General features: G+C 43.8%; 1 protein-coding gene across 1 annotated transcript in view; it reads left to right on the top strand.

Moving 5' to 3' along the window:
- The window catches only part of LOC110504399 (AF4/FMR2 family member 2), a 296,104-nt gene that overhangs the window by 79,000 nt on the left and 195,108 nt on the right, over positions 1-21,996 (top strand). Inside the window, exons 3-4 of the mRNA XM_036970067.2 lie at positions 1,917-1,967; positions 2,497-3,474. Of these exons, the coding sequence (XP_036825962.1) occupies positions 1,917-1,967; positions 2,497-3,474 (1,029 nt within the window). The remainder of the gene's footprint in view (positions 1-1,916; positions 1,968-2,496; positions 3,475-21,996) is intronic.

Genomic DNA, 21,996 nt, shown 5'->3' on the forward strand with positions numbered 1-21,996 from the left:
GCTCAGAATCCACTCCAATGACAGTAACTGGGGATAGTTATCCATTTGGGTGAGCTAAAATGCAATTATTTTTGGAACAACAACTGCACAGCCATTAGAGTTTTATGGGAGACAAGGTTGGTTAGGGGTGATGCTTGGCATGCAGACAGAAGTTTAGCCCTAGCTGTCAAGTCCTGACCTTAGAGCCGCCCTTCACTCCGGAGTTGCCAGGGCCGCCCTTCACTCCAGAGCTGCCAGAATCACAGCGCCTCAGTCCAGAGGCGCCCCTCAGTCCAGAGGCGCCCTCTACGAGGGTCTTCAGTCCGGGGCCCGCTGCGAGGGTCCCAGAGCTGCCACCGCGGACAGATGCCCACCCAGACCCTCCCCTATGGGTTTAGGTTTTGCGTTCTCTGGGCATTCTATGTTGTGTATTCTAGGTTTTGTATTTCTGTGTTTGGCCTGGTATGGTTCCCAATCAGAGGCAGCTGTCGATCGTTGTCTCTGATTGAGAACCATACTGAGGCAGCCTGTTTTCCCACTATGATTTTGTGGGTAGTTGTTTTCTGTCTTTGTATCCTTACCAGACAGAACTGTTTCATTCTCTTTTGTTGTTTTTGTCATCCAGTGTTCAGTTTCTTTATTAAACTGGTCCGATGATTCCTATTCTTCATCATCAGACGAGGAGGAGATTCGTTACACTAGCTGGCATCCTCTACGGTTGACAGGTCAAAGGTTAACCACCCAGAAGATAATTCCCCCTCACAGCATCATGTCTCTTCATGCTCCACACCATCCCTTCCCCGGACCATCAACCATTATTTGTTCATTTACTTTTATGCTGTTAACATTGAGTTGTGCAAATACACAGGCTTATGCTTCCTGAGTCTGACGTAGTGTTGTACTATTACTACACCACAGTCCTCTGTGATACCAAACGCTGCTACACTGTACGCATGTATCTTTTCCCTTTGTTGCCTTTCAATAGCCAAATTATCTCCCTGTACAGAAAACAAATTGGCAAATTTATTGTATGACTGAAATTAATCTTCATTTGCAGTTATTTTCAAATATGTAGTGACGTGTTTCTGTTATCATTTCTGTTTATATAGGGTGCATTTTAGCATAATGCATGTTTTATTGTATTTTTTGTACATTCTTACTAGGTTCTTACACATAAAAGGCCTGGCTTGAATATAACAGTAATGTGTTGCACATTAAATAGAATGTTGCCTTTTAGGCAAGTCATGAGTTTGGGGGTGGTCCTGCCCTTTGTCTGAAATTCCCTGTGTGACTGCATTCTATGCTGAACTACCAAAATAAATCAAACAAAACAATAATAAAACAAAATAAAACAGTTATTACAACAACATATCTTTTTTTTAAGAGGGCTCATGAGTTTAGCTTTATTTGGAGGTTTTCAAAAAATTAAGGTTTACCACTGAGAGATATTAGCTAAAAGAGAGTAGTGTGTTAACAGTCGCATATCACTATTGATTAACAATACAGTTGAGCAGATTATACACTTAGTGAGATCATCCCATTGGTCTACTATATCCCTCAGTGTGACTAGATTATACACTTAGTGAGATCATCCCATTGGTCTACTATATCCCACAGTGTGACTAGATTATACACTTAGTGAGATCATCCCATTGGTCTACTATATCCCTCAGTGTGACTAGATTATACACTTAGTGAGATCATCCCATTGGTCTACTATATACCACAGTGTGACTAGATTATACACTTAGTGAGATCATCCCATTGGTCTACTATATCCCACAGTGTGACTAGATTATACACTTAGTGAGATCATCCCATTGGTCTACTATATCCCTCAGTGTGACTAGATTATACACTTAGTGAGATCATCCCATTGGTCTACTATATCCCTCAGTGTGACTAGATTATAAACTACTGTCTTTTTATACTGACAGACAGAAGCTCCCAGTCTATCCACTTTGGGGGGGACCAACAACCTAAACAAGGTATCTATTATCTATAGATCCACACTAAGAATGCTTGTTTTAATCACTTGTTTAATACATGTTAATACACCAACTGTGCCCTCTTAAGATGGATTTCTGAACGTGCATTATACAGGACTATAGTTTAATACAGTTTGTAAGGTTTGTATTAGACTCAGAGAGGGGCTACTTACTTTTTCATTTTCCTGAGTTGCTTTTAATGTACAGCCTAATCGTCTTGCTCACTAAGGCATGATTTCACCCTTTTCTATGTATGCACGCATTCACACACACACACACACACACACACACACACACACACACACACACACACACACATACACAAACACACACCTCCTTTCACACACACTGCCTGCAGAGTTCCTGTCTGTCTGTAATTAGGTGTATCTCTGATGACCTGCTGCTCTCTGTCAGTTGTCAGAGTAGTGGGGAATGATAACCTTGGGGAGAGGACTAGAGGCTGTAACTAACTATACATCTCACCGTCTCTCCTCTATCACTCTCTCTGTCTCTGTCTCTGTCTCTGTAGACAAACAAAGGTGACGCCCTGGCCAACCGGGTGCAGAACACTCTGGGGAACTACGATGAGATGAAGGAGCTCCTGACCAGCCACTCCAACCAGAGCCACCTGGTGGGCATCCCCAAGAACTTTGTTCCCCAGACCCCTGGCCCCATGGAGAAGCAAGACCAGCCCAGCTTCTTAACCAAGGGAGGCCAGAGGGGGAGCAACAGGGTGGGCACAGGGAACCATACAACCTCCATGCCCCCTCCTCCCTCCTCTTCTTCTCTGACCAGCTCCAGCCTGCTGCACGGCCATCAGAGCTCCAAGAAGTCCTGGTCCTCCGACTGGTCCCGGGGAGCCCACTGCAGCACCCAGGGGGTGGGAGGTCAGGGGGTTGGGGGCCAGGGGGTCCATGGGGTGGGGGGCCTGGGGGTCCAGGGGGTGGGGGGCCCATCCTGCAGCAGGGGGAAACACTCCTTCACCCATGAGCAGCAGCAGCAGCCCCAAAGACACGAGGAGCTGCTCATCTCACAGGGCGAGGTAGTGGACCACAGGGGAGACTCCAGCAGCAGCCCCTCCTCCTCCTCCACCTCCACTCTCTCCAGGAGGCACGGGGGCGGGCAGCAGCAGGCCCCTAAGGCCCCGTCATCGGCCGAGCATGGCAGCTACAAGGACAGCAACACTCATGTTAAGTCTCCCCTGGAGCAGGAGCCGGGCTCCCACGGGGCCAGTTCCCCAGTGGCCTCTACCTCCCTGCTGCCCAGTGGCCTCTCCACGCCCACCTTCCCGCAGGGTCTGCACGGCAAGCCCAGCGCCGTGCAGCAGCAGAAGCCTACGGCCTATGTGCGGCCCATGGACGGCCAGGACCAGATGCCCCTGGACTCCCCGGAGCTCAAGCCTCCTCTGGAGGTGGTGGACGTGGGCTACAGCAACCCAGCTTTTGGTAGCACCATCACCAGCTCCAAGAGCAAGCTGCCCAAGCTGACCCTGACACAGACTGGGGAGGTAGGGACCTGCATGATTCCCATGACACTACAGTACACACACACAGGCTTGGAGACCGATGTTAAGTGCAGGGGAAAGGCCATTTGTTCTGTGTTAGATCGGCTGGCAGTAGGAAGGGGAAACAGGTTCAGCCAGATAAGATTGGTCTGTGACTTTCCCTCTGTTTTTCATTGAGTCCTGGCAGAGACTGAGCTTGACATAGTGGAGAGACCTCATTAATAATCAGCCGTTGATTTTTCCTCCTCTGGCGGGCAAGGCTCCTGCTCCTGAACCCAGCCAGCTGAGGGGCCACAGGGTTAAGGGGCCTTCCCTCCTTTTATCTAGTTCACCATACATACATACATACATACACACACACACACGCATACACAGACACACACACACACACACCCACGCACACACAATCCCTCACTATGAAATATTCATCTCCGAAAGTAAATCACTCCTGATTAATAGCTATTTTAGTTCACATGGGCTTGTTTCACTTATTCATGAACCAGTTCTGACATCTTAAAGTAATTGTTTTTTTGTTTGTTTTAGCCTACAGATTTTGGCTTGTTCCCTCCCACAATATTGTAGGTATTTGGCTTGTTTCCTTCCACAATATTGTAGGTATTTGGCTTGTTTCCTCCCACAGTATTGTAGGTATTTGGCTTGTTCCCTCCCACAATATTGTAGGTATTTGGCTTGTTTCCTCCCACAATATTGTAGGTATTTGGCTTGTTCCCTTCCACAGTATTGTAGGTATTTGGCTTGTTTCCTTCCACAGTATTGTAGGTATTTGGCTTGTTTCCTTCCACAGTATTGTAGGTATTTGGCTTGTTTCCTTCCACAGTATTGTAGGTATTTGGCTTGTTCCCTTCCACAATATTGTAGGTATTTGGCTTGTTTCCTCCCACAATATTGTAGGTATTTGGCTTGTTTCCTCCCACAGTATTGTAGGTATTTGGCTTGTTTCCTCCCACAATATTGTAGGTATTTGGCTTGTTCCCTTCCACAATATTGTAGGTATTTGGCTTGTTTCCTCCCACAATATTGTAGGTATTTGGCTTGTTTCCTTCCACAGTATTGTAGGTATTTGGCTTGTTTCCTCCCACAATATTGTAGGTATTTGGCTTGTTTCCTTCCACAGTATTGTAGGTATTTGGCTTGTTCCCTTCCACAGTATTGTAGGTATTTGGCTTGTTTCCTTCCACAGTATTGTAGGTATTTGGCTTGTTTCCTTCCACAGTATTGTAGGTATTTGGCTTGTTTCCTTCCACAGTATTGTAGGTATTTGGCTTGTTCCCTTCCACAATATTGTAGGTATTTGGCTTGTTTCCTCCCACAATATTGTAGGTATTTGGCTTGTTTCCTCCCACAGTATTGTAGGTATTTGGCTTGTTTCCTCCCACAATATTGTAGGTATTTGGCTTGTTCCCTTCCACAATATTGTAGGTATTTGGCTTGTTTCCTCCCACAATATTGTAGGTATTTGGCTTGTTTCCTTCCACAGTATTGTAGGTATTTGGCTTGTTTCCTCCCACAATATTGTAGGTATTTGGCTTGTTTCCTTCCACAGTATTGTAGGTATTTGGCGTGTTTCCTTCCACAGTATTGTAGGTATTTGGCTTGTTTCCTTCCACAGTATTGTAGGTATTTGGCTTGTTTCCTTCCACAGTATTGTAGGTATTTGGCTTGTTTCCTTCCACAGTATTGTAGGTATTTGGCGTGTTTCCTTCCACAATATTGTAGGTATTTGGCTTGTTTCCTTCTACAATATTGTAGGTATTTGGCGTGTTTCCTTCCACAATATTGTAGGTATTTGGCTTGTTTCCTTCCACAGTATTGTAGGTATTTGGCTTGTTTCCTTCCACAGTATTGTAGGTATTTGGCGTGTTTCCTTCCACAATATTGTAGGTATTTGGCGTGTTTCCTTCCACAATATTGTAGGTATTTGGCTTGTTTCCTCCCACAGTATTGTAGGTATTTGGCTTGTTTCCTTCCACAGTATTGTAGGTATTTGGCTTGTTTCCTTCCACAGTATTGTAGGTATTTGGCGTGTTTCCTTCCACAATATTGTAGGTATTTGGCTTGTTTCCTTCCACAGTATTGTAGGTATTTGGCTTGTTTCCTTCCACAGTATTGTAGGTATTTGGCTTGTTTCCTTCCACAGTATTGTAGGTATTTGGCTTGTTTCCTTCCACAGTATTGTAGGTATTTGGCTTGTTTCCTTCCACAATATTGCAGGTATTTCGCTTGTTTCCTCCCACAATATTGTAGGTATTTGGCTTGTTTCCTCCCACAATATTGTAGGTATTTGGCTTGTTTCCTCCCACAGTATTGTAGGTATTTGGCTTGTTTCCTTCCACAGTAGTGTAGGTATTTGGCTTGTTTCCTTCCACAGTATTGTAGGTATTTGGCTTGTTTCCTTCCACAATATTGTAGGTATTTGGCTTGTTTCCTCCCACAATATTGTAGGTATTTGGCTTGTTTCCTTCCACAATATTGTAGGTATTTGGCTTGTTTCCTCCCACAATATTGTAGGTATTTGGCCTGTCATGTATACAAGCAGCATATGATGAATGCAGTTCAGGACAAATAATGACTGGTTATTATTTTGGAACAGTTAAGGACAGATGATGAATGGTTATTACTTCAGAACAGTTCAGGACAAATAATGACTGGTTATTATTTCAGAACAGTTTAGGACAGATGCTGAATGGTTATTATTTCAGAACAGTTTAGGACAGATGCTGAATGGTTATTATTTCAGAACAGTTCAGGACAGATGCTGAATGGTTATTATTTCAGAACAGTTAAGGACAGATGATGAATGGTTATTACTTCAGAACAGTTCAGGACAAATAATGACTGGTTATTATTTCAGAACAGTTTAGGACAGATGATGAATGGTTATTATTTCAGAACAGTTTAGGACAGATGCTGAATGGTTATTATTTCAGAACAGTTTAGGACAGATGATGAATGGTTATTATTTCAGAACAGTTTAGGACAGATGCTGAATGGTTATTATTTCAGAACAGTTTAGGACAGATGCTGAATGGTTATTATTTCAGAACAGTTTAGGACAGATGATGAATGGTTATTATTTCAGAACAGTTTAGGACAGATGCTGAATGGTTATTATTTCAGAACAGTTTAGGACAGATGATGAAAGGTTATTATTTCAGAACAGTTTAGGACAGATGATGAATGGTTATTATTTCAGAACAGTTTAGGACAGATGCTGAATGGTTATTATTTCAGAACAGTTTAGGACAGATGCTGAATGGTTATTATTTCAGAACAGTTTAGGACAGATGCTGAATGGTTATTATTTCAGAACAGTTTAGGACAGATGCTGAATGGTTATTATTTCGGAACAGTTTAGGACAGATGCTGAATGGTTATTATTTCAGAACAGTTTAGGACAGATGCTGAATGGTTATTATTTCGGAACAGTTTAGGACAGATGCTGAATGTTTATTATTTCGGTAACACTTGTTTGTAATTGCTGGAGGTTAAGGCAGAGTCTTGTTTGATTAGCATCAACAATACATTTTCCCTCCTTGTAGCCTCTTAGCTTGACACAGTCAGACCATTTTAGTCTGAAGTCAGTTGTGATCTGATGGCTTGTCATGTCACTCCATTTGTGTGTTAGCAACACAAGCAGGGCTGAGAGTCTATTGTTGTGACGGCTTTAGCCTCAACTGTTTATCTTGTACTAATGTTGGGAGGCAAGAGATGTTAATTTTAATGCCGGGGGCATTTGTATCCGCTCTCAGCCAGTTGCGTGCTGGAGGATATTTTTGAACCAGACAAAATAGAAGCTTTGCAGGTTAACATGATAGCCATCCTAATGTGTTCTCACCTGAGGTCACTCACTCATTATTTTAGAAAACTCTTTCCACCTGATTGGAATCCACTCCATTTAATCCTGAACATAATTAGCCAGGAAGCACACTCTCTCCCCTCTCTCCCTCTCCATTTAGAACAGCACATGGGAAGAAAATAGCTACGTGGGAGTGATCCAATGTTAAATATTCAAACACAATTTGTCCCTTACCACTATAAGCCCAGACAGTCCAAAGTGAGAGTGGGTGCTAATTTAGTATACATTGGGGCACCTGGCGGTATATTATAGATCCTCAAAGATGTTAACAGAGGAGGCCATGGCTAAGACTAAGGCTGGAAGAATGAAGGTCTTCATGGAGCCTCAGAACTAAGATTGACCTCACCCACTCTGCTCACCAGAAATTAGGATGAATTTACCTCAATTATTCAATTAGGTCATTCATTTCAACCAAATTCATGTTTTTCAAAGCATTTGAATAATGATGTTTTGTGACCAAGTGATCAGTGAAGCAACTGCACATGCTGTTTTTTGTGAAATTGGACTTCATTTCTCCTGTTCCAACTCTTTACCAATCAATCTCCTATAGCCTCTGGTCTCGATCCTTCCCAAGATCCTATCTGTGGCCAGCCTCACTAATTGAGCCACCATAAAGGGGTGGCAGGTAGCATAGTGGTTAGAGTGTTGGGCCACTAAATGAAAGGTGTCTGGCTCGAATCCCCGAACAGACAAGGTAAAAATCTGTTCCCTGGTAGGCCATTATTGTAAATAAGAACTTGTTCTTAACTAACTTGCCTAGTTAAATAATATAGCTAACCAGGAAATAAGTAGATAAGCAACAATAAACAAGACTGATATATGATTTAACAGGTTGATACATGGGCAGCCAACCAGATGTTCCCTTCTTTTAATAGTGTAGTCTAAGGCCATTCCCCGCTCCAAACTGCAGTATCTTGAATCTTGAAAGCATATGGCGAAGTTACACCGTACAGTTAACCATATAGCTGGGCTGAAGACCTGGGGGATTTGTAGAGCTCCTCATCGTGTCCTGGATGCAGCCAGCTCAGAGGAAAATGGAGATGGATGTTGTTATTGGATCGGGAAGGGAAGCAGGGTTGGGAGGGGATGAGAGAGACCCCCTGTAGAGCAGAGCGGGGCCCAGCTGGGGAGAGAAGATGGGGGGGGCGGAGGGGGTAGAGATGAGCACCATCTCCACTCGCTCACTGACAGATGAGTCACTGGGTAAGCGACGGGGAGGAAGAGAAAGATGGAGATAAAAAGGGAGCGAGAGAGAGTGACTGAAATTGAGAGACACGCAGAGTTAGTCAGAGCGAGACAGGCAGACTGAAATAGCATGGGAAGGGGGTAGAGAGAGAGAGAGAGAGAGAGAGAGAGAGAGAGAGCGAGAGAGACAGAGAAGAGGAGCTTCCTTTTAAATACCTCTCATGAGAAGAGAAAACATCTTCAAGGACATTGATTTGATTTTGCTTGGCTTTGGTTTGTTAAAAGGAGTAGATTCTGTTGAGCTTCCTGTTTGGCTGTTGTTTTGGCTACTTATTATTCTGAGGTTTATTTATCCATTTTTCTCAACAAGGCGTAGAATAACTAAAGCCTGTAAAATCCTCCCAGGCTGCGTTCTTTCTGATGTTTTCAAGGTCCCACCTGGATAGCCTGTGTTTTAGTGTATGTGGAAATATGCATACTCTTGGTAATTACTCACTGCTCATGGCCGTGTGCTAGAGTCCATCCCTAACACTACACAACCCGTTGTTGTTGTTTTAAAGCTTAATTAGATGATCTTATCCTCCAGCTCCTCCATCTAACAACCTCCTCCTCTCCCTTTACAAGCCCAACCCTCTGAAAAGAGAAGAGAGATATCACTGTTCATCCCCCTTTTAAATTAAACAGGTGTGGAAGAGGATACTTGTTCCCCTTCACAGGCATGAAATGTTCCTCTCATCCTCAGCTCTGCTACTGGAAAAACTATTTTGACAGGTTGAGTGTCTACTCCCAGAGTGATAAGGGTGTGCTAAATGGCGTAGGAAGCATCCTGTTATCACTGAGGCTATTGATTAGTGGATTAGCTGCATTCACTGCAAAGTCAGAAAGGACCGGGCCAGCCTCTGTGTCATAGAGGAGTATGAAACATTGACAAGCAGATAACACCTATTGATCCCTCCTAAAAACAGTTATTGCACCAGGCATTACAAAGGCTTTATAGATCGAATAACCTTATTGCTAGCCCCGCTAAGCAGAAGATTTGAGGAGACAATGAGAGGTTAAGTGGGTGCTCCTCTTGATGGTTATGGAAGAGATAGAGACTAATTTTTAAAAAATTATGCAGTGAGGATTTGTTGTTCTTTTTTTCTCAAAGCCCATGAGACATTCAATATTTATGGAGTTGTATAAGCCTTGAGGCTTGAATATTCAGCTTACCTGAGTGGACTTGCACGTTGAAAAGTCTGAATTGTGTGCATTGATAATAGTGAAGAAGAAGAGGCATATTGTATAGACCTGTAATGTGTAACAAGTTGCTGGTGGTCTAGTTTAGAGCATCATGATGTAATGACTATCAGTTTGTAGGGGCTGTGAATCAGAGGAGGAGTCTGTTTCCCTAATGTCTGTCTGTCAGTCAGCCACCCATCAGACTCCAGACTCCTGTCTGTCAGCCAGCCACCCATCAGACTCCTAACTCCTGTCTGGCAGTCAGCCACCCATCAGACTCCTGTCTGTCAGCCAGCCACCCATCAGACTCCAAACTCCTGTCTGTCAGTCAGCCACCCATCAGACTCCAAACTCCTGTCTGTCAGTCAGCCACCCATCAGACTCCAGACTCCTGTCTGTCAGCCAGCCACCCATCAGACTCCAGACTCCTGTCTTTCAGCCAGCCACCCATCAGACTCCAGACTCCTGTCTGTCTGTCTGTCTGTCAGCCAGCCACCCATCTGACTCCAGACTCCTGTCTGTCAGCCAGCCACCCATCAGACTCCAGACTCCTGTCTGTCTGTCTGTCTGTCAACCAGCCACCCATCAGACGCCAGACTCCTGTCTGTCAGCCAGCTACCCATCAGACTGCAGACTCCTGTCTGTCAGCCAGCTACCCATCAGACTGCAGACTCCTGTCTGTCAGCCAGCAATCAATCAGACTCCAGACTCCTGTCTGTCAGCCAGCCACCCATCAGACTCCAGACTCCTGTCTGTCAGCCAGCCACCCATCAGACTCCAGACTCCTGTCTGTCAGCCAGCCACCCATCAGACTCCAAACTCCTGTCTGTCAGCCAGCCACCCATCAGACTCCAAACTCCTGTCTGTCAGCCAGCCACCCATCAGACTCCAGACTCCTGTCTGTCAGCCAGACACCCATCAGACTGCAGACTCATGTCTGTCAGCCAGCTACCCATCAGACTGCAGACTCCTGTCTGTCAGCCAGCCACCCATCAGACTCCAGACTCCTTCTGTCAGCCAGCCACCCATCAGACTCATCAGATAGACTGAGTGTGTGAGTGAGAGTGTACTGTGAGAGACAGTGTGTGAGACAGTGTGTGCACTGCATGGCCCTGTGAGAGACAGTGTGTGTACTGCATGTCCCTGTGAGAGACAGTGTGTGTACTGCATGGCCCTGTGAGAGACAGTGTGTGAGACGGTGTGTGTACTGCATGGCCCTGTGAGAGACAGTGTGTGTACTGCATGGCCCTGTGAGAGACAGTGTGTGTACTGCATGGCCCTGGCCCTGTGTTTGGGCCCTTAATTTGTCTCATGTGGGGACAGGGATTCACTCTCATTACACTGATAATTGGAGAGTATTCACACGGGAGCAAATCTGTCCTCAGTTTAGCCATGTTTCCTCTCCCATACCTGAGCCCAGAGCAGATCTGTCCTCAGTTTAGCCATTTATCCTCTCCCATACCTGAGCCCAGAGCAGATCTGTCCTCAGTTTAGCCATTTATCATCTCCCATACCTGAGCCCAGAGCAGATCTGTCCTCAGTTTAGCCATGTTTCCTCTCCCACCCTGCCTGCACATGATAACAGCCCTGATTGCTTTTAGAGAGCAGTAATAAGTCACATTGCAGCCTGGTAGGGATTCTCTCATCAGAGCAAAAATGGAGACCACAAAATTGGTATTGAGATATTATTGAAATCAAATTTTTGAATAATAATGGTATGTTTCAGAGGCAGTATTTTTAGGCCTGTGTTTTGGGGACAGCCTTGTGTTATGGAAAGACTGGAACAGTAACTGGATGAGTCCTTTTCTCAGACAGACAGTTTTATTTACCTTTATTTAACCAGGTAGGCAAGTTGAGAACAAGTTCTCATTTACAATTGCGACCTGGCCAAGATAAAGCAAAGCAGTTCGACAGATACAACGACACAGTATGTCCCACGCTGACCTGCCCCTGGTATCATGGGGCAGAAGTCTTTATCTTCTGTTCTGTGGAAGCAGTCTCCCTCACCCTCTCCCTCCCTCCCTCGCTCGCCTACACACTGGACAGACAGGAAGTCAGTAACAGGAACATTTGATTATGCAGTGATGCCAAGACTCACAGAGAGAGAAGGAGAGAGAGAAGGGGGGATGAAGTTAAAGTGAGTTTCCCCCGAACCAAGCCTTTACCATCACCTTGAGCCTGGAGTCACCCTGCCTGGAGTCACCCTGCCTGGAGTCACCCTGCCTGGAGTAATTTGTCTCGCTACACAGGAAACTGTCCAGATACACTCTAGTGTCCCCTCCTTAGGCTGTCAACACATATATTGGTCAGCTCACTCAATACAGGGTTTAGGTAGGTCAAATAAAATGCCTAGCCAGGCTGTGACTAGAGCAATACATTCTATGTTATTTTAACTCCATATTCAGTCATTTGAATGGATGATAATGAACCTAGTACAAGAGCATTTTGGATGTCATCAACATTTACTTGGAACACTGTTTTTCCCCTCAACCAAATACACTTGCAGAACTTGCCTTTATGCCCACGTTGCTTTTACTTTAACATTTCAATCATAAAATACACACCATGCCCACAAACTTTTTTTTCTTGGATTTGGCTTTGAAGTTGGGGTTTTGTGAAAGGGTAAATGTTTATTTTTCTGTGTCATGGAAGAGGTGTTTACTTGGTGCTTATGCTTTGTTGAGTGAACCAGAGTAGGACATCATCCTTACATGACAGTGTAATTGGAGATGGCAAGGAGGTATTTGTCACCACACAGTCAGCTGGTTGGCAGAGGAAAACAGAGAGGGAGAGAGAGGCTGTGGGCGAAGTGTTTGGAGAAACTGGGATTAAGGGGCTGTTGAGTGAGGAGAGAAGAGGGCCCAGTGAGCCTCCAGGAGTGATAGATGCCAGCTGTCCTCTCCCTTGATCTATACTGTTTACAGATCCATTATATTTAGTTTGGGGCAACAGGGTTTCACTGTTATGTATCTCAATACCAGGCTGATCCTAGATCAGATTATAACTACTCTAAACTCTACTCAACCATTGATATAGCCCCTTCCACCTGATCTTGAACTGACCAGAATCCACAACATAACAGCCTTCATCCAGACATGGCAGATCAGCCTCCGTTGTGGTATATTATAACGCCTGTAAGCTTCATGCTAATGACTCTAATGTGACAAATGAGAACAGAAAGGCACCTGGATCAGAGGAGATGTTAAAAAACATATTTACATATAATCATTTATATAATTTATGTGAAGCCTAGGGCATCCGTAGGTGGGCCTGGTGAGAAGCAATGGAAATTGACAGCGCTGAGTGGTGGGTGGGAATTAGGTCACCCACTAGGGCTCACAGACACTTCCTGGTTCCTTACTCCACCGCGTTTCACCCAGTCATGCTTGATGGGCTCTTCCCATCCGCCTCTGTTTAAAATCACTTCAGATTTCATTTGACTTCATTAATGTGAGTCTTTGGTGCAAATGTACTGATATAGTGGGTAATGTGGCTAATAAACATAAAGCATGTGCAATAACACAGTCCTAGCAGACCCCTCACAAACAGGGAGGAGAGAAAGAAAGGGGAAAGCCGAGATGATTATCACAGTGGAAGAATGGATCTGATAACAGAAACCTAGAGGTTGAAATGGGCTATTGTGCTTTTTATCCATACACTGTATGTGCTCTATATTCTTCTTCTTCTTCTTCTTCTTCTTCTTCTTCTTCTTCAGACTTTGTTCACAGCTTAGTGTCTGAATGTGCCATGCTTTCAAATAATCTATATCTGATTTGTGTGGTCATTTTTACATACTATCTACTACCGGTCAAAGTTTGGACACACCTACTCATTCAAGGGTTTTTCTTTATTTGTACTATTTTGAACATTGTAGAATAATAGTGAGACATCAAAAGTATGAAATAACACATATGGAATCATGTAGTTACCAAAAAAAGTGTTAAACAAATAAAAATATATGTTATATTTCAGATTCTTCAAATAGCCACCCTTTACCTTGATGACAGCTTTGCACACGCTTGGCATTCTCTCAACCAGCTTCACCTGAAATGCTTTTTCAATAGTCTTGAAGGGGTTCCCACATATGCTGAGCACTTGTTGCCTGCTTTTCCTTCACTCTGCGGTCCCAGTCATCCCAAACCACCTCAATTGGGTTGAGGTCGGGTGATTGTGGGGACCAGGTCATCTGATGCACTCCATCCCTCTCCTTCTTGGTCAAATAGCCCTTACACAGCCTGGAGGTGTATTGGGTCATTGTCCCGTTTAAAAATAAGTGATAGTCCCACTAAGCACAAACCAAATGGGATGGCATATCACTGCAGAATGCGGTGGTAGCCATGCTGGTAAAGTGTGCCTTGAATTCTAAATAAATCACAGACAGTGTTACCAGCAAAGCACCCCCACACCATCACACCTCCTCCTCCATGCTTCATGGTGGGAAATACACATGCGGAGATCATCCATTCACCCACACCGCGTCTCACAAAGACATGGCGGTTGGAACCAAAAATCTCCAATATGGACTCCAGACCAAAGGACAAATTTACACCGGTCTAATGTCCATTGCTCATGTTTCTTGGCCCAAGCAAGTCTCTTCTTCTTATTGGTGTCCTTTGGTAGTGATTTCTTTGCAGCAATTCAACCATGAAGGCCTGATTCACGCAGTCTCCTTTGAACAGTTGATGTTGAGAAGTGTCTGTTACTTGAACTCTGTGAAGCAGAGGGCTGCAATTTCAGGCTTGTAACTCTAATGAATTTATCCTCTGCAGCAGAGGTAACTCTGGGTCTTCCATTCCTGTGGCGGTCCTCATGAGAGCCAATTTCATCATAGCTCTTGATGGTTTTTGCGAAAGCACTTGAAGAAACTTTCAAAGTTCTTGAACTTTTCCATATTGACTGATGACTGACTCATGTCTTAAAGTAATGATAGACTTGTCTCTCTTTGCTTATTTTTCTTCACATAATATGGACTTGGTATTTTACCAAGTAGTGCTATCTTCTGTATATCAACCCTACCTTGTCACAACACAACTGATTGACTCAAATGCATTAACTTCTTGGTGACAGGGGGCAGTATTGAGTAGCTTGGATGAATAAGGTGCCCAGAGTAAACTGCCTGATGCTAGTAAAATCCCAGATGCTAATATATGCATATTATTAGTAGTATTGGATAGAAAACACTCTGAAGTTTCTAAAACTGTTTGAATGATGTCTGTGAGTATAACAGAACTCATATAGCAGGCGAAAACCTGAGACAAATCCAACCAGGAAGTGGGAAATCTGAGGTTTGTAGTTTCATTTAAGTGATTGCCTATCCAATATGCTCTGTCTATGGGGCCAGATTGCACTTCAAAAGGCTTCCAGCAGATGTCAACAGTCTTTAGAAAGTTGTTTGAGGCTTCTATTGTGGAAGGGTGTCGAATAAGAGCTGTTTCAACAAGTGGACTAGGCTGAGGCCAGACTCAGTTGGACTAGGCTGAGGCCAGACTCAGTTGGACTAGGCTGAGGCCAATCAGTTGGACTAGGCTGAGGCCAGACTCAGTTGGACTAGGCTGAGGCCAGACTCAGTTGGACTAGGCTGAGGCCAGACTCAGTTGGACTAGGCTGAGGCCAGACTCAGTTGGACTAGGCTGAGGCCAGACTCAGTTGGACTAGGCTGAGGCCAGACTCAGTTGGACTAGGCTGAGGCCAATCAGTTGGACTAGGCTGAGGCCAGACTCAGTTGGACTAGGCTGAGGCCAGACTCAGTTGGACTAGGCTGAGGCCAGACTCAGTTGGACTAGGCTGAGGCCAGTCTCAGTTGGACTAGGCTGAGGCCAGACTCAGTTGGACTAGGCTGAGGCCAGACTCAGTTGGACTAGGCTGAGGCCAGACTCAGTTGGACTAGGCTGAGGCCAGACTCAGTTGGACTAGGCTGAGGCCAGACTCAGTTGGACTAGGCTGAGGCCAGACTCAGTTGGACTAGGCTGAGGCCAGACTCAGTTGGACTAGGCTGAGGCCAGACTCAGTTGGACTAGGCTGAGGCCAGACTCAGTTGGACTAGGCTGAGGCCAGTCTCAGTTGGACTAGGCTGAGGCCAGTCTCAGTTGGACTAGGCTGAGGCCAGACTCAGTTGGACTAGGCTGAGGCCAGTCTCAGTTGGACTAGGCTGAGGCCAGACTCAGTTGGACTAGGCTGAGGCCAGACTCAGTTGGACTAGGCTGAGGCCAGACTCAGTTGGACTAGGCTGAGGCCAGACTCAGTTGGACTAGGCTGAGGCCAGTCTCAGTTGGACTAGGCTGAGGCCAGTCTCAGTTGGACTAGGCTGAGGCCAGACTCAGTTGGACTAGGCTGAGGCCAGTCTCAGTTGTTTACTGCCCAGTCACGCGGGTGCGCCGTTCCTTCTTTTTCTTCTGTAATGAATACACTATTGTCCGGTTGGAATATTATTGAAGATTTATTATAAAAAGACCCTAAGGCTTGATTGTAAACATCGTTTGACATGTTTCTACAAACTGTAATGGAACTTTTTTGACTTTCCGTCTGGATTTTGCGCTCGCGCATTGTGCCTTTGGAATAGTGAACTAAACGGGCGAATAAAACGGAGGTATTTGGACATAAATATGGACGTAATCGAACAAAACAAACATTTGTTGTGGAAGTGGGAGTCCTGGGAGTGCATTCCGACGAAGATCCGCAAAGGTAAGTGAAGATTTATAATGCTATTTATGACTTTTGTTGACTCCACAATTTGGCGTGTAACTGTATGGCTTGCTTTTGTGGCTGAACGCTGTTCTCAGATTATTGAATATTGTGCTTTTGCCGTAAAGCTTTTGTAAAATCTGACACAGCGGTTTCATTAAGAACAGCTTTATCTTGAATTCTATGTAAAACATGTATCTTTCATCAAAGTTTATGATGAGTATTTATGTTATTTGATGTTGCTCGCTACAATTTAACCACATTTTTTGGGAGGCATTTCTGAACAGGGCGCCAATGTAAACTGAGGTTTTTGGATATAAATATGAACTTGATTGAACAAAACATACATGTATTGTGTAACATTGAGTCCTGGGAGTGTCATCTGATGAAGATCGTCAAAGGTTAGTGATTAATTTTGTCTATATTTCTGCTTTTTGTGACACCTCTCTTTGGTTGGAAAATGGCTGAATGCTTTCTGTGACTAGTTGCTAACATAATGATATGTTCTGCTTTCGCCGAAAAGCCTTTTTGAAATGGGACACTGTGGTTGGATTAAAGAGAATTGTATCTTTAAAATGGTGTAAAATACTTGTATGGTTGAGGAATTTTAATTGAGATTTCTGTTGTTTTGCATTTGGCGCCCTGCAATTTCACTGGCTGTTGGCGAGGTGGGACACTGGCAATCCCAGAGAGGTTTTAAAAAGGAAAGAAATTCCACAAATTTACTTTAGGAAGGCACACCTGTTCATTTATATATATTCCAGGTGACTACCTCATGAAGCTGGATGAGAGAATGTCAAGAGTGTGCAAAGCTGTCATCAAGACAAAGGGTGGCTACTTGAAGAATCTGAAATATAAAATATAAAATATGTATATGTTTAACACGTTTTTGTTTACTACATGATTCCATATGTGTTATTTCATAGTTTTGATGTGTTCACTATTTTTCTACAATGTAGAAAATAGTAAAAAATTAAGACAAACCCTTGTAAGTAGGTGTTCTAAATCTTTTGACCGGTAGTGTATATGTACAAAACCCCTCCAGGCTTTCTGTATGCATTACTCTATGTACCTAAAATTCAATAACAGCTTTATTTGAAAATCTATATTTACTTATCGGAAAAGTAAATAGATCAACAGCATGATAGTAAGACGACTGTTAAATGATTCTCGAAGGGAGACTGAGAATAGATCAGTCCCTCTTTATCCTAAGGTCAAGACGCCGTTTCGGTCTTTACATGTCAAGATTGTAACTGTCAAGTAACACTATTTCACACGTCAAATTATCTTTTCATTTGAAACATCAAATAAATGTCTATTATGGAATGTTGTATGTGCTGAATTTGCATGCGCAACCCAAGCACCAGCACTATGATCAGTAGTACTGTGAAAGCTGTTAAATGAAAAAACAAGTCTGCAAACAAGCACACACCCTGGCCTCACAACGGCATTCAATCGTGTGTTGAGTTGTCATGATATCCTGAAGGGAGTTTCCTAGACAGCAGGATGTCTTTAACGGTCCTCTGCTCTGAGAATGAACACTGGATTGAACCTGCTGGTCACAGACAGTCCTCTCTTTGAGACCAAACAGCACTTGTTCACAGTCCACTTTAAAAGACCCTAGGCATCTGTTCATAGACGAGGCCAGGACTGAGAACAGTGTCTTCAGAAGGCCTCTCCTCAGCCATATCTCCAGAGATAATGAGCTCCGTTCCTACTGTGGAGCCACCTGGGCACCAGGCATGCCTAGTCCTCCAGAAGGACGGGAACCTGCTGGGAGGAAAATGCCCCCCCCCCCCCAGACAGATCTTAATCAAGAAGGAGGTTCTCTCTCCTCAGACGTGTCGCCCGCACGGCCGACTGGATTAACAGGCCAGATGACTTTTATAGTGAACTATATAGGGACAAGATGCATCCTCTCTTCTTCTCCATGGAAAAGGAGACATTATTAGGAGGCTTCCCCATTAGAAGTAACAGCTGGGATCATTTGCATAATACCCAGCAGAAATCTTTTTCCCCTGGCTGCTTGTCAACCCGAGAGAAGAAAAAATTTAATAAAATGTATTTCATTAGTCCTGCCACTAGAATAGCAACATTTCTGCTGCTTCTTATTGAAAAATCAACGTAGGATTACTTAATTTTTACTTAATTCCTACTCATAGATCAATATATTTTGGTTGAGATTTGGTCGTCTCGAAATGCCAAAATGATTTGAAGTGAGAGCACGACTTAGTTATTAAGTATGTATCTTTCTCTCTCTCTGTGTCTGTCTATGTTATTCATCTGAACTGTTGTTTCTCTCTGTGTGTCTGTCTGTGTGTCTGTCTGTGTGTCTGTCTGTGTGTCTGTCTGTCTGTCTGTCTGTCTGTCTGTCTGTCTGTTTGTGTTATTCATCTGAACTGTTGTTTCTCTCTGTGTGTCTGTCTGTCTGTCTGTCTGTCTGTCTGTCTGTCTGTCTGTCTGTCTGTCTGTCTGTCTGTCTGTTTGTGTTATTCATCTGAACTGTTGTTTCTCTCTGTGTGTCTGTGTGTCTGTCTGTCTGTCTGTCTGTCTGTCTGTCTGTCTGTCTGTCTGTCTGTCTGTTTGTGTTATTCATCTGAAATGTTGTCTCTCTCTCTGTCTGTATGTTTATGTTATTCATCTGAACTGTTGTCTCTCTCTCTGTCTGTCTATGTTATTCATTTGAACTGTTGTATCTCTATCTATCTGTATGTCTGTCTGTCTGTTATTCATCTGAAATGTTGTCTCTCTTTCTCTGTCTGTATGTTTATGTTATACATCTGAACTGTTGTCTCTGTCTGTATGTCTGTCTGTTTGTGTTATTCATCTGAAATGTTGTCTCTCTCTCTGTCTGTATGTTTATGTTATACATCTTAACTGTTGTCTCTCTGTCTGTATGTTTGTCTGTCTGTTATATATCTGAACTGTTGTCTCTCTTTTTGCATGCTGTCTGATCCTCATTATTTTCTCGCTTGTCTGAACATCTTTTCTCCTCCCTGGTTAAAACAAGAAGGAGTTTAAATAAGGACCTCTAAACTCAGATGCTTTCAAGTGGCAAATGACATTGGATTAAGTGTCACATTACCATTGCAACATTCAGTATCCAATTGATTATCATAGCATTAGGCCACACTCTTAGGGAATGGGAAGGAGTCAGTGGTTCACATTTAAATACCGAAATACATATGCTACAAAAAAAGTATGTATAGTATCTTTAGATCAGAGAATGGACGGTAGCAAATACATTTGGATGTTGATTGTCTTCGGTGAGGGAGTGGAAAGGTAGTTTTTGGTTGCCAGATTCGGAAGAGGTTGCCAGGTTGGGTTGAGGAATTTCTGCATCTCTTCCTCATGGCTCGGAGGTAATACTGCGTTGCAAAGCACCCATATGCATACAATGGTCTAAGGGCTCATCAAATGCCCTCCCCTCCTCCGCTCTCCTCCTCTCCCACTCACGCCACATGTTTTCTGTTAGCTTTAGCGCCTATAAATAGGGAACGATGGCAGCAGAACACAATTACACTGTGGAATTAGTGTGATGTCATTTCAAGGGAGCGTAATAAACATACATTCTCTAGAGCCAGCCCATCCATTCCCCATGAGGACTGGAACAGGTCACCCCACATGAACTATCTTACAGTACATATCGTAAGACCTCCGGTCATCAAGCCCTCTACACTCACCTCTGACCTGTAGCTTACTCCCCTCCCTCTTCATCAATGTGTGGAATGATTGGTTGTCTTTTGAAATGAGATGTTTTCTTGAATTCTTTGCCTTTTTGAATAGATAGATTCTAAGGACTATGAATTGTCGTTAACACTGGAATGGATTGGATGTGACATGATATCCCAAAGCCAGTCAAATATTGCAACTATTACCTGCATGCTATCAAGGAAAAAGTGGCAAATACAGAACACATTTGAGATTTAACATTACATTAAGCCGTTGGAAATCTGGGCTCAGCCAATTTAAGGCAACAGAAAACACTGAGTTCCTAATAGATTTTCCTCTCTCCACCATCCAAGCATGGTTAATGTCTGTTGCCTGGAAAAAGAAACGCTTTATGGCTGCAGGCATTACAATACACAATGTGGCCTACTGGTAGGGCTTTAGTCATTCTAATTGATTTTAGATGCTCTGTGCTGTTGCTGAATATCTGTGGTGGCTTGTAATAAAATACCAACTGTGCAATTCTGCGAGTATGTTAAGCAGAGCATGACCAGATATGCAAATGTAGCACAGAATAGCCAAAGTTGATTTTGGAGTATCTGGCATTTAGTTTAGAACTCCATGCATGTATAATACAGAGGTGGGCTGACCGGAGATGAAACCCTATTTATCGACTGGGAGAAATAGTTTGGTTTTAGGGAGAGAGAAGGAGAGTATGACACATAGATATGCATGGTGTGTAAAGATGAATGACACAGGGGTTTGGAGGGTCTCCGTGTGGTGAGGGTGAAGTCTTACGACTGGTAAGTACCAAGGGTAGATCCTCCCTCAGCATTTACTGAGACAAGCCTATCCATTCCGCTTCTCTTACATGTGTGTTCAGACTGACTTTCTCTGCAGTTAGGTGTGTGCGTGTATTTGTTTGTGTGCGCATGTGTGTGAGTGTGTGCATGTGTGTATGTGTGTACAGTAAGTATGTGTGTGTGTGTGTGTGTGTGTGTGTGTGTGTGTGTGTGTGTGTGTGTGTGTGTGTGTGTGTGTGTGTGTGTGTGTGTGTGTGTGTGTGTGTGTGTGGTTATTTCTTGGCCCAGCATAGTGAACCAACCCTGATTTTATTTTATTTTATTTTTTATTTCACCTTTATTTAACCAGGTAGGCTAGTTGAGAACAAGTTCTCATTTACAACTGCGACCTGGCCAAGATAAAGCATAGCAGTGTGAACAGACAACAACACAGAGTTACACATGGAGTAAACAATAAACAAGTCAATAACACAGTAGAAGAAAAAAAAAAAAGAGTCTATATACATTGTGTGCAAGAGGCATGAGGAGGTAGGAGAATAATTACAATTTTGCAGATTAACACTGGAGTGATAAATGATCAGATGGTCATGTGCAGGTAGAGATACTGGTGTGCAAAAGAGCAGAAAAGTAAATAAATAAAAACAGTATGGGGATGAGGTAGGTAAATTGGGTGGGCTATTTACCGATGGACTATGTACAGCTGCAGCAATCGGTTAGCTGCTCAGATAGCAGATGTTTAAAGTTGGTGAGGGAGATAAAAGTCTCCAACTTCAACGATTTTTGCAATTCGTTCCAGTCACAGGCAGGAGAGTACTGGAAGGAAAGGCGGCCAAATGAGATGTTGGCTTTAGGGATGATCAGTGAGATACACCTGCTGGAGCGCGTGCTACGGGTGGGTGTTGCCATCGTGACCAGTGACCTGAGATAAGGCGGAGCTTTACCTAGCATGGGCTTGTAGATGACCTGGAGCCAGTGGGTCTGGCGACGAATATGTAGCGAGGGCCAGCCGACTAGAGCATACAGGTCGCAGTGGTGGGTGGTATAAGGTGCTTTAGTAAGAAAGCGGATGGCACTGTGATAAACTGCATC

This window comes from Oncorhynchus mykiss, chromosome 25, assembly GCF_057628025.1.
Source record: "Oncorhynchus mykiss isolate SJ-2025 chromosome 25, ASM5762802v1, whole genome shotgun sequence".
Taxonomy (NCBI): Eukaryota; Metazoa; Chordata; class Actinopteri; order Salmoniformes; family Salmonidae; genus Oncorhynchus; species Oncorhynchus mykiss.